We start from the raw sequence: 12,378 nt of genomic DNA on the forward strand, positions 1-12,378 counted from the left end.
TATGCGCAGCGTAGAGATCGATTCGAACTGTGTGCGTCTCGGACTCAGAAAGACACGAGGATGCCAATCAGTCCAGTCATGTCTGGATTGATACGATGGATTTGTTTTGCTTGGGCGGCTTTTTGATACCCAGTGTTTTGCTGCTATAGTCGTTGTGTATAAACACTTGTGTAGGCTTCTTTCTCGGCGGGCTTATGGGTTTCGCCATGGACTATATCGGATAAGCAAGGCTCCCTGTTGTTTGGGAAATACGTATAGGGGACGTTGTCTTTGTCCGAAAACAACGTGCACTTGCCGGGTCTGGGGCGAAATGAGCCATTGAGTTTGCAGCATGAGCCATCCCGCCCCATCCATAATAATGTCTACTACACGATAGTCACCCATCACTTCCGCTAGCGCGCGGGAGCGGAATCTCCGCACACGCCGGGACGAGCCATGGCAAGGACAGGCTGCGATTTCGTAAATCTGACAGACAATGTACCTGGTACATGAGCGCTATCTCGCGAAGGACAGCATTCTGCAATGGATCAGGGGGTGCGGAGCCTACCGACGTGGAGGGAAAAGACGTGCATGTGACCATCTCCCCTCGCGCATCGGATGGTGGTGTAAAGCATGCACTCATCAGATGGACGAGGGGCGTCCCACTGTGATTGTTGCCATGAACGCGACAGCACCATCGCGGGGGCAAGAAAAGAGAAGAGGGGCGATGACGAGAGTGCCGCCGAGTGCGTGAGGGGGCTTGGCGGTCATCTGTGGCGGCCCTCTCGAGCTCCTTTCGATGTCAGTTCAGCAAACAGTGTCCAACCAGAGAATCCTTGGTAAAACACCGATGACGGCACGGAGCGCACAAGAAGGCCTGTCCGCAGCGGAACTGGAAACGGGAGTTTCGGGGATGGTCAGTCAGGCTGGATGGAGAGCGAGCGGGAACTGTAGTTGTGATGGTTGCAAAGCTCGCAGCCCTGTGTCCCCCCCACCTCCCCTCGGATGGTGACAAATCAGGTGCGCGTCTACAGAGCGGAAAGGGTCAAATCCCAATTTGACAATTCATGAAGGGGGCTTTGGGAATCCCAAATGTTTCTGTGATGACATCTTGCGCGTATGGCTGCGGCGTGCTTGGTGATGGTTGGATGAGGGGGGAGGGGAGCAAGGATGGGACAGGTTCACAGCCTGCCTTTAGAGATGACGATGGCGGCCTTGGATGCGCGCTGCTGTCGGCTTGGCGGGCGTGGTTGGGGTCTAGGTAGGCACACTACCTCGTTTTACGAGACGTGCTGCTCGGCTCGCACTGTTGGGAGGAAGTCCGACTCTGAAAGGTCTCCTCTCTTGGGTCTTGTTCTGTTCTTGACCAAACGGTGGTGATGGCCAATGCAAGTCATATCCCTAGATGGGTACACCCCCGCTGCGTCGAATACCAAACCAACAAACCTTCTGCGGACGAACCGAGTTGATGAATGGACCCGCCTATCTACACTACTATATAGGCCTGGCCTTACCTTCCGTTACTTTCTCTCTTCACCTCTATTTCAATTCTGGGGCTCAAGTTCCCGGGTCGGTCGGCGGGCGCCGAAAGGGAAGAGGGACCCCTGTAGGCGGATGGCGGGAGGGGCTTGAACTCGCTCGGCGTGTCTTCGTTAACCCAAGGTCAGAGAGAGAGCGAGAGAGAGTGCTTGGATGTCAGGCAGGCTGTTGTAAGTAGGTAAGTAAGTAGGTATTTGTAGATCAGGGCGCAATAGTGGGGGGAGAAAGACAGACCAAATGATCGAATGACTGACTGACTGACTGATGAAGAAGTGTCAATGAAGTGGCCGTAGGTAATATGTAATTTATAAAATGGAACTTTTGACAAAAAGAAAGTCCAGAGTGGGCATTGCCTCGTGGCGGAATCGAACCGCCGATCTTCTCATGTCACCAGGATACTAGTGAGACGCTATACCACTTAGCCAACAAGGCTTGTTGGTTGTTGAATTTTTAACTTTCATTAGACTCTATATTTACATTTTCTGGAAGCCAGAACAGCCTACAGCATCGCTGGCTCCCTTACAGAATTGTATCACGAAGAAATAGCATCTCAGTATTTTTTCCTTCAGAAGCTATTCTCATGGGTTCAATCGTGTGACCTCACCTAGGTAGTTGGTTAGATACGCTTCCAATAAAGACTGCGAACCCCGACGGGCTAAAGGCAATTCCTGGCCCGTGACGGTATCCGTCTATCGCTAAAGACAAAATGTATAAATAGGTATGCTTTTATGGCTGTATAATGTACGGTGGTATATCCTCCAGTGGTGTATTTCCATGGGCCATCAATCAGCCTCCAAGGAGCCTGTGCAAGACGCTAGACCTCCAGGCCTCGCTTCTAGGAAGATGTGTATGTCGTTTGTGTACACGGGATAATTGTCCGTATGGCCCATGCTTGTTTGATTACCGGGACTCGGTTTTGTGTTTCCTTTACATCGGCTGCAGCCCTTTCCACATCGTAGGACTCACGCCGCCACCGTCCGCCTCCGGAACAAGACCTCCGCGTCCGGGTCGGGCGACTTACTCATCACCATGACTGTCGGCTTCGGCCGCTTCTCCCCGTCTTTTAGCTTTATATCGTAGTTAAGTAGGAAATATGCCAAGACCAGCTTGATCTCGTTCCCTGCAAAGAAGCGGCCCGGACAGGCGTGCTTGCCAGCGCCAAAGTTCATGTTCGTGTCGCTAATGCTAGTAAATTGCCACCGGTTGACGTCCTCGTCGGACTTATGTCGCAGTTTGTAAAAGCGCAGCGCGTCGAACGTGTCGGGATCCTCAAAGTATCGCTCGTCGTGCGATATGCCCGCCTGTGGAGCTAGCACCTTGGTGCCTGGGGGCAGGTGCGTGCCGTCAGAGAGGTCAATGGGTTTGACAACCTTGCGAATGAACGATGCTAAGAGGTCTTAGTCGGTGATGTGGCGCATGCCGCGTTTTCAACTCACTGATGTTTCCGGCCAGGCGCTGGGTCTCCTTCATGAAACTGTCCAACTTCTTCAGCTTGGCCATGCTCTCTTTCCTCGCCCAGCCGTGCTCGACCTCGAGGACTTGGTGTGCCTCTTCCCGCAGAATATCCTGCGCCTCCGGGTAAGCTGCGAGGTCGTAAATGCAGTCGGTGACCAGGTTGTTGGTTGTATGGATCGAAGCAGCCGCTAGTATGAGCTGCAGGTGTGCCTGGGACCTGACGTCCCTCTTCTCATCTTCTGGCAGGGCTTCGACGAGCCATTGGATCAAGTCGTCCGGTGATTTTTCGTAACTCGGCATCTCCAGGTCTCGCAGCCTCTCCTCGATGATTGGCTTCAACATTACGCTGGCCTTGTCGACGTCCCTGCGAATCTGTCGCAGTTCCGAAACCCCATATTGTGCGACGGGCCGGGCCCATTCGGGGAAGAGCTGCATTTTTACGACAGCCACGAAGACGTGGATGGCGAAGTTGATGCTGATGTCCATCCATTGCTCCTGGCGGTTGATGTTGGACCCTACGAAAGCTCGGCCACTGATCCGTGCGATGGCTCGAAGCGCAAAAGGCTGGAACTTTACCGGCGTCCAGTCTGGTGTTGTCAGTCGTGCGAGGCGAATAAAGTCCCGACAAATGACTTACCCTTGCAGTCGGGAAACTCTGTGGCCACGACATACTCGAGCTCGCCCTTGAGCTGAGGCACGAGCCGCGCCAGATTCTGTGACAGCTTGCACCTCACGAGCGTCGATAGCAGGTCGGCGTGGTTGCCCAGAGTGAAGTTGGTATATCTGCTCAACATGGCCTAGACAGTCAGTACGACGGATGGGCGGTATGAAACTCGGCGCATACCTCATCTACGGCCTCGGTCGCGCTGAGGACCTCTTCCGGCAGGCCTCTGAGTTCCCCGATTAGTCTCGCAGGCACCAGCACTTGCAACCCCTCCGTTCCCTTGATTTGATAGACCGTATCGCGGAACTGGAACTGGTATTAGAAGCTCGACCACAACAAACCTCGGTTGCACCGACTCACCTTGTTATAGCTGTCGCGAATCAACGTCTCTGCATCGAACATCCACCTTGTCTTAGCGGCCTTATAGAAAGGCATCTTGGGTAGTTTCTTCTTCCTGGACTGGAGTAGCCAGGCCACCGCAAGTATCGTGCTAATGGCGACATAGTAGTTGATGTGCTTGCCCCCGGGCACCACCCGAGGAAGGTTGAGATCCACTGCCATGGATGACATAGTTGATGTCTGGTTCATTGGAAACGTGAGCGAAGCTTTAAAGCGCCGCAAGCTTGGGTATGTGAGGAGGAGGAGCGGTCTTCGAGATGGGTTTCAAAGGATATTAGACTGGCTCCAAGTAGGCGAAAGCAATGGCAGATGCCGAATCTGAGTGGCGCCGTTCTCGCAAGGCAGAAAGAGTCGTCCGCTGAAGAAGGCTTCCCGAGGCGTGAAGGGAAGTATGACGGCTTAGGTATGTCTGCAAGGCATTGGCCATTAGGATGAACAGATTACCAGGCAGGCGCGGCGAAGGTTGACAAGAGTCAAAACTCAAAAGAACGAGTGACGAAAGTCGAAAGTCGAATGATGTGCGCTTCCCGTTCTTGCCTCCTTCTCGCCAATCCGTCGTCCGGCGCGCAGTTGGTGTCAGCTTTCAGTAGAACGTTGCGAGCCCCAGATTCGGATAAGAAACAAGACGGCAAATGAACAAGATGACGGGTTGGCAAAACAATAGAAAGGAGAAGCAAAGTCGAGTGAAAATGGAAGCAGAAAGAGAGGAAGGGGACAGGTGAAATTGGAAATGGGTGCTAGGCGCGCATCGCAGCGAGCAGCGCGCGCGCGAACGCACACACCAGAAACACGGACGGCATGCAACACAGGCAGAACAGACAAAGCAGGCAGGGCTGTCCCGCTTCCCTCCCAGCAACGGGGCGGCCAAGAGACAAAACAAGCAACCCTGACCTCGAGAGCCTTTCTTACTTCTTCCTTCTCGAGGATGGAGAGCTTGTCCTTGCGCCTGGGACCGGGCACGTGTGAAATCCAAAGGGTTTGGGAGTTTGGACCGGCTGGGACGTGATCGACTTCTGCTTCCTTGGGCGTCGAGGGCGGTTTCGTGGACTCGCCAGGCGCATCTGAAACATGGACGGTCAACAGGAGCCGTTCGGGAGATGCCACCTCCGGCTTTTAGCCTGCTGGCACCACCCGTGCTTCAAAGAAGAGCCCCAAACATCTGCCGCTGGTGGCTGTAGCGGATGTTTGGATTTCCATCAACCGCGCCCGAGGGATGTACTTGCGCTGACTGCACCATTTGATCTGGTCCCTTGGTAGCAGGTTGCCGGTTTTCCTTGTAAGTTGTTTGTCGTCGAAGAATGGAGGATGTTTGAGAGAAACCGACCGGCACGTGCTTTGCCGAGTGGTTGAAGAGGCACCTACGGGGTATACTCTGTACTACCCGGGCATCCATGAGGTATTACTCTTTTGAGAAGCCCGACATACAGGCACGTACCGGATACAATGGGAGATTGCAGACGGGTGTACTACCTAGGTAGTCCTCTCTTTAGGTGGCGGCTTTTGTCTGGTACCTCAGAAAGGGGAAGGCACCAACGACATCCAGGTCCCTTCTGGTACACTTCCACCGTTTTCACAGTTGGCGCTACATAGCATCCTCTTGAACTCCCTGGCTCGGATGCAGGGGTAGTTTTCGGCTCGCTTAGTGGCCGAGACGCGCCAGGAATTGTTAGTGTTGCGCAACTCCTCCACATTCATCCCATCTCCGACCATCTTCTGACCTCAACCAGCCTACGTACACTAGACGTGTGGCGTAGGTGGACCCTCAGCTTCTCGAAGAGCCGCTTCGAACTCTTTCCAGTGAACCTCGTCGCTTGCGTAGTCTCACTCACCCAGCCCCAAGTCTTAGATCTGCCCTGATCCGCTCTCCCCGTCCCACCAATGCAACATGTCTGGGAATCCCGAGGTTCGATATCAACCAACCTATTGATCTCCTGCAAGCCAAGCGCAAAGTCCAAAGCCGTCCCCTCAAAGCCGCCTGCTTTGTCGACCAAACGGCGGCATCCAGGCGTCCCGCGGCAACACAACAAACAGCCTTGTCTCGCATCCTACCGCTGGGTGCTTCTCGCGGTCGGCATGGTCATGGTCGTCGCTGTCTCCGTCTGGACCGCTCTTCAACCCCATGCCATTTCGTTCCCTGCAGCGGTTCAAATCCCCCTTTTCCCTTTCTCATTTCTCCGCGCAGCCAGAATTACCACGGCCTTTCTGAATTTCTGGGCCAGACAAACAAGCCGGCGTCCGTCACCAGCACACAGTATATGCGACTCGGAGAGCCCTGCCAAGAATGATGTCCTATAATAGGCGCAGGGATAATCCTCCGCGAGGGTAGGATTAACCGACATCCCGCAATGCTTAGCCGTTTACTAACCTGTCAGCGCCTCCGGCGGGCTCTATTCATGCACACGCAGGAGCGGCCGCCCACTGCCGCTGGGAAGGCGGCGCACAAAGCTCAAATGCTTAATGCTACTGTATTTGATGAGACCAGACGTTTTGCTATTGGCAGTGTGAGCATCATGTCACCCGGTTGCCTCCGAAGGAGAAACTAAGAGCATCTTACTCACACTACACGGCACATCTGCCCCACCACCTCATAACAGGCTTCCCGGAACTCTGAGAGAGTGCGACATGAAGCCACGTACAACAGGCAGGGTTCGTCACCACAAAATCGCGGTTTGACCACAATGACCTTGTCCTGGTTCGTCCTCGTTGTTATCCTGGCGGAGCCTCCACCATGAATGACAATGCGCCAAAACTTTCCACATCCATTTTCTCGCTCCTCTTCGCCAAGACGGCAGCCAACTTCGGTATATCTAAAACTTTTACACGCAACCGATACGTGGGACGGTGCCATTGTTGGCTCCGAGGAGGATTACGTGTGCTTGTCTCGTTTGGAATCTATCTCGCACGAATGTATGACTAAGTCGAAAAGGTAACATAGCTCTGGCGGCCATCTGGCCTGCAACTGCCACTGTTACGTACCGCTTTGTAGGCCGTGCTGTCGATCCACGCGTCGAGACACATGAGCATACTATTTTTCTCGCCTCCAAATTCGGGAATCCAAACGAACGGCTGAGCTTCCTTCCCCCATCCGATTGAACCCGGTAATCCCTAGTATCAAGCAACGGTACCGGACGACCGACACGGGTCAGGACCCACGACCTGATTTGGTTAAGCTACTGATATAGCAGATCGGCGTCGAGAAGCAGGCAAACAACGAATGATGGCTATGAGCAAACAAACGAATGGAAGACGTGACAATCGATGAATTATGGCCCACGCCCCGAACTGTTTCCCGGGCTCCATGAAAGCCGCTCCGCCATGAAAAGCGCCAGAAGCGGTATGTGTATGTAGACTTACAGAAGGAAAGAAAGAAAGATACATCTCGTTCGCTCCCCCTCTCTCGTCCGTCATACGAGGCCGATGGCGAGCGAACATTGCGCGCAGAGGCCGATTACTGGCCTTCTCGGAATCGCAAGCCATACAATACACACTTACATACCGCGCATCTAACTAGCAAAAGGGACGGATAGGGCTAGCAGCTTAAGTAAGATACAACAATAACAAACAGTCAACTCAACTCACCTACCAAACAACCACGGAGAGAGGGGTACAACACACCCCACATGCGTTCACGGATGGATGGTAAAGCGCGTGTGGATCATCAATCTTTCTCATCAGCCAGCGGATTTTCAAATTGACAAAACAAAACGTAGATGCGGCCAGTGTGGATTGAACACACGACCTTCAGATAGATAGATTGAAGTTTCCCGGACAGAAATCCGCTTCAGTCTGACGCTCTCCCAACTGAGCTATGTCCGCCACGATCTTCGACCCACACCAGAGGTAGTGAGGGATATATTGCCGGGGCCTGAAGGGCTTGCTGACTCTCCACAAACGTGTCTCTCATTGCAATTCACCTCGAGCATTGCCTGCCCTTTCATTCGGTCCCCGGGCAAGTTGCGTGTTTCCACATGCATTTGTCGCAGGCTTTGGTATTCAACCTGGCCACCGAGGTCGAAGTCAGCGTCCTGCAGCGAAGAGACACATACAACCTCCGACTCAAAGGTACAAGAGGTGATAGAGGGAGTGTGATTGTGAGAGAGAGAGCGCATATCAATCAAACACCCAACCAACCCTCTTATGACCACTTTGTCTCCAGAGATTCGGAACTCACGCGCGGTCGTTCCTCACAACTGGACCCTGATCTACTTATTCAGCTATTTAGGTAGTCAATTGGAATTTCGGTAAGCTTGGCCGGAAACCTTGGACCCACTCGTCCGCATCCGTCCAGCCGGGTTCCGCCTAGGCTCACGATAGCTGCCCACCGGCAACAACCTTGCCCTAATGAATACCTAATCATGAGGATGTCTTCAACAATTTAAATGGTCTGGTGGTGTAGTTGGTTATCACGTCAGTCTAACACGTCGAGGCATTCTACGATGACCTCGTCTGGTTCACTGAAGGTCTCCGGTTCAAGTCCGGGCTAGATCATTCCATGGGCGATTGGTTTAGTGGTATAATGACCGCTTAGCATGCGGTAGGTCCTGGGTTCGATTCCCAGATCGTCCATTCTTTTTGGCATCCTTGTTGTCGTCTTTTTTTTTTTGGGGGGGGGGGTGGGGTCGAGACGAATCGGTTGACGGTGGTGTCTGCCTGCCTGACTTTACTGATTCGCTTTGTTTTGCTAGTACTTCGGACGTCCCCCGAAAGTGGCAAGACTTAACTCGGTCGAGCCTGACTGGCTGGCTGACTGACTGACTGACTTATAAGTGGTGCGGCTTGGGGAGCCAAAGGCTTTACTGACAGCTTGGATACAACTGAGAAAGGTTTCTGAGCTTACGGCCCTCATGAAATGTCTTGAAACGAGTTCTTGGAGAAGGTGGTGATAACCCTGGTCTTTAAGATGGTTTTTCGGTTTCTTACAACTACTATCATCAAGTCATCGCGAACTACTGCAAGCACTGCAGGTCTCTCTTTTCTAAAAATGGATTCACCACATCCATTTCTTTGTTGTGAGAGCGTCTCAATTTTGCCTGCACATTCCTGACTTGGGGGGAGGGGGGGTACTTGGGACCCCGTTCTTGGAGCGATTGCTCGAGGCTGCTGGCGGCGGCTCGTGACCCAGCAGCCATGGAAACGAAGCTGAGTGGCGCGAGCGTTTTCCAGTAAAAAAATTCTTTCCCATTTTTTTTATAGAATTCGTTCGGTGAAGCCACTGTGCCTTCTGACGGCTTTGAGTATGCCCTAGAGCATGGAGACGCACATCAGTGGCATCTGACCTTTGGCACTTCTTGGAGTTCACACCCATCTGCGGTGGCCTTGGTGATGCGCAAAAGAATAGCCGGTGCCGGTGTGCCTTTCGGAGTCTCTGGAGGGAGAAGTTCGGCAGATTGAATCTGACAGTGGCTACGCATACTGGCTGGTCTTTGGGTAACTCTCCCCAATCCCTGTTTTCAAAAAGCTAAAAACCCCCGGGTCAAAGGCTCGAGAGAGCTCATATAATGAGGGTTTAAATCACCCGTATTCGTTTGACGCACCGTTTATCGTCCGCCTGCCGAGGCGTTGATCAGCGAAAGGAACTAACACGATGGTAAGGTGCACAAAGACTAGGTAGGCTCTGCATCGGCTCTGTATCCCAGCCTCAACAGAGGTTGACATCTCGAGCTGTGCCATGGCAGACGTCGTTGCATAATAAGCGAACAGTCGAAGATGGGCAGAGCTGCATACTTATTGCACACAAAATCCGCTATCCAGCACTTCATTCGCATACACATCTGTAAGGAGGATATATTTTACCTGCTGTGGTAATCGGATTTTATCTCCAATTTGTTCAGTCCAAACCTCTCCCCTTTTCCACGGGCTTGAATCTAGTCATAATGGACTTTCAACACCTGACACGTCTCTTACTCAAGTCTAGACCGAACCCATGTATGAGGAGCGATGCTGGTTGGAGTTGTCCTAAGAATATCGAAGACGAACAAGCTCAAGGAACCTTCCATGACTCAGGAGACAAACAAAGTCCAACCGGCGAGTTGCGTTCTCGCCATCTCCTGGCCTTTTGTTTTGACTTATTTGCTTCAGCGTGATTAGGGGGGTTGCCTAGTGCAGTGGCCATAGACGAGGCTCATGATCGGCTATTGGCATTTTTCATCATTGCTGTCGCCTGACACTTTACTAACTGTCAAATCCTCGGAGAGTCGAAACTGGCTGGTTTGTTCATGTCGGGGAGCGGGGCAAGTTACAAACCAACCGACCGGTGCTACCTGATCCTGATGAGCGAGAAGTGCGAGAGACTCAGACGGTGGCGAGGTAAGATGTTCCCCGACGTCTCTATGGCAGTCTACGTATACGTATGTAATGTGCAGTCTTGCAGCGTCTGAGACAGCTGTGGACGCGATTAGCAGGTGTCTTTCTGACCTGTTACTTGAAAGTAATTCGATATTGTACAGATACCGCTTTGACGAAGAACGAGATGTGCCACGGCTTCGCCGTGTGTGTGTGTGTGTGTGTAGGAAGTCAGAGGCTCAGTCCACTAATACTTTCGAGCAGCCATGCAGTTCGGGCGTCAAGTAGTTACAGGTGGACATTAGCACGGGATCGAGGGAATATCCTACCCTTCCTTGCGATGCTGCCTTGAAGCCGCTACACCCACGTTGCAAGCCGTTGTGAGTAGAATCCCTACAACATGACGAGCCAGAAAACCAAGGAGACCGGCCTTTGAGGGTCGGGGTGCCGACATCCGGTATGTCGTGAGTTTTCATCCATTCTGGGATTGCATTGGCTCTATTGCTGCTGTCTTGAGAGGCGAGGATAAATGTTGAGCCCCTTTACTGCGCCATCGAGCCAGCAGCCGCTGCCATGGAACCCAGAAGCCGGGCCCTTTCCAGCTTTCCAGGGGAATCAGCAGAGTATGTCGCATGCGCCAGTGAGCTGTGCAGGGGTTGTTGTAGACATCTCGGGAACTTCAAATAGGAGCTGCCTTCGAGCAAAAAACGTCCAAGTTCCAGCAGCCATCAACCTTGTAATGAGTCGTTATGGAGGTCTAGCCCGTGTCAAACTACATTCCATTGCTGGCAGTGTTTATGAGGTTGTCACCGGTGCTCTACGTCGTGCTTCCAGAATTTTCAGTGTTTCCAGGCAGTGAAAGTCTGTTTTATCAATGCTTGCCGAAACTGAAATGACGGGAGTAGGAAGGTATTAGAGTGCTATAAATGTAAAATCGCCAAACACGTTACGGGCTAAGCAGTGTGGTTGAATGCTCCGAGGGTATGAACGGTCGATAGTCTTACCTGAAGAGCAGACACAGGTTGCTTTCGCTTTCGGTACGGGCTAAAGCCAGGAGACACATCGCACGCCCAGCCCTAGAGATGCTAGACACTCTCAGACAGGTATTCCGTTGTGGCACCCCCCGATCACGGACGAGCCCTCTGGCCGCAGAGACCTCTGCCTGCCCTCGGTCTCCCGACGAGTAAATATTCCTCCGATCGTCAAATTGCCTGTCATCTCGCTTTCACACATCGTCGAAGTCTTTGACCAACATATCGAAATGAACAGAGGGCCCGGGAGGGGTGGCAGCAGACCTGCCTCAACCACATTGCCGGTACGCGGCATCGTACCAGCCCGGACAGACGGTATCCGGAAGACAGCCGAGATGAACGGACAGCGGTCGCCAATAGAGCCAGGGGGCCGGTCTGGAACTACCTAGGTTGAGGTTTTATGGACCGGCGGCTGGGATGGAGCATCCCCCCGGAAACGCAGGAAGGCCCTTGGGCTGGCGCCGTGCCTGTAGTTGTGGAGAGGTCGAATGGCCGGCATTGGCACTATGAAGAGTTGTCGACAAACCATACCGATGCGGGTTGCGCGCACGAGGATGCTGGGGCTGACGTGGGAGACCGGGGAAAAAGATTATTCTCAAACGCTCCACGATCGTAGGGCCAGGGTGAGCACGTTGAGTGGACATTTGGCATTCTTGGAGTTGCACTACGAAGCAAGCCGGGGCGTTAAGATAAAATAAAACAAAAAGCCTTGCAGTAAGTATCAAGACCTAGTAGGTTGCCCCCGAACGTGAATGACGCCAACCAAGGTTGTCTTGGGTTCCCGACAGCCAGGCCACAACCGGGGGCAGAAACAGGATGGCAGACATGATAACCATTCCCGAAGTGGCAGGACGCGTCGACGGGGAAGCAAACCGGTAAAGCGGCGCTAGCAGGACGCGAAGGTAAGAGTTGGTTGGGGGCGTTCGCAACAATGCCAAGAGCGAAGAAGGGTTCGGTCACCGAATGTAGCGAGGGCCCAAGTAACGAGGGTGTCGATCAGTCAAACGGTTTAATGACAATCAAAGGGAG

At 52.9% G+C, this 12,378-nt stretch overlaps 2 protein-coding genes across 2 annotated transcripts; both read right to left on the reverse strand.

Moving 5' to 3' along the window:
* Window positions 1-2,480: 2,480 nt before the first annotated feature.
* CH63R_13014 (cytochrome P450) lies at window positions 2,481-4,225 on the reverse strand (the record flags this gene model as incomplete). The annotated part of the gene is made up of 5 exons (XM_018307988.1): window positions 2,481-2,905; window positions 2,955-3,560; window positions 3,611-3,770; window positions 3,818-3,943; window positions 3,998-4,225. The coding sequence occupies 5 exons, from the start codon at window positions 4,223-4,225 to the stop codon at window positions 2,481-2,483; spliced, it is 1,545 nt and encodes a 514-aa protein (XP_018152405.1).
* Window positions 4,226-6,423: 2,198 nt separating this feature from the next.
* Window positions 6,424-6,884, reverse strand: CH63R_13015 (uncharacterized protein; the record flags this gene model as incomplete). The annotated part of the gene is made up of 2 exons (XM_018307989.1): window positions 6,424-6,526; window positions 6,595-6,884. 2 exons carry the CDS (start codon window positions 6,882-6,884, stop codon window positions 6,424-6,426), a joined length of 393 nt encoding a protein of 130 aa, XP_018152406.1.
* Between the last annotated feature and the right edge of the window lie 5,494 nt (window positions 6,885-12,378).

The sequence above is a fragment of the Colletotrichum higginsianum genome, chromosome 9 (assembly GCF_001672515.1).
Source record: "Colletotrichum higginsianum IMI 349063 chromosome 9, whole genome shotgun sequence".
Taxonomy (NCBI): domain Eukaryota; kingdom Fungi; phylum Ascomycota; class Sordariomycetes; order Glomerellales; family Glomerellaceae; genus Colletotrichum; species Colletotrichum higginsianum.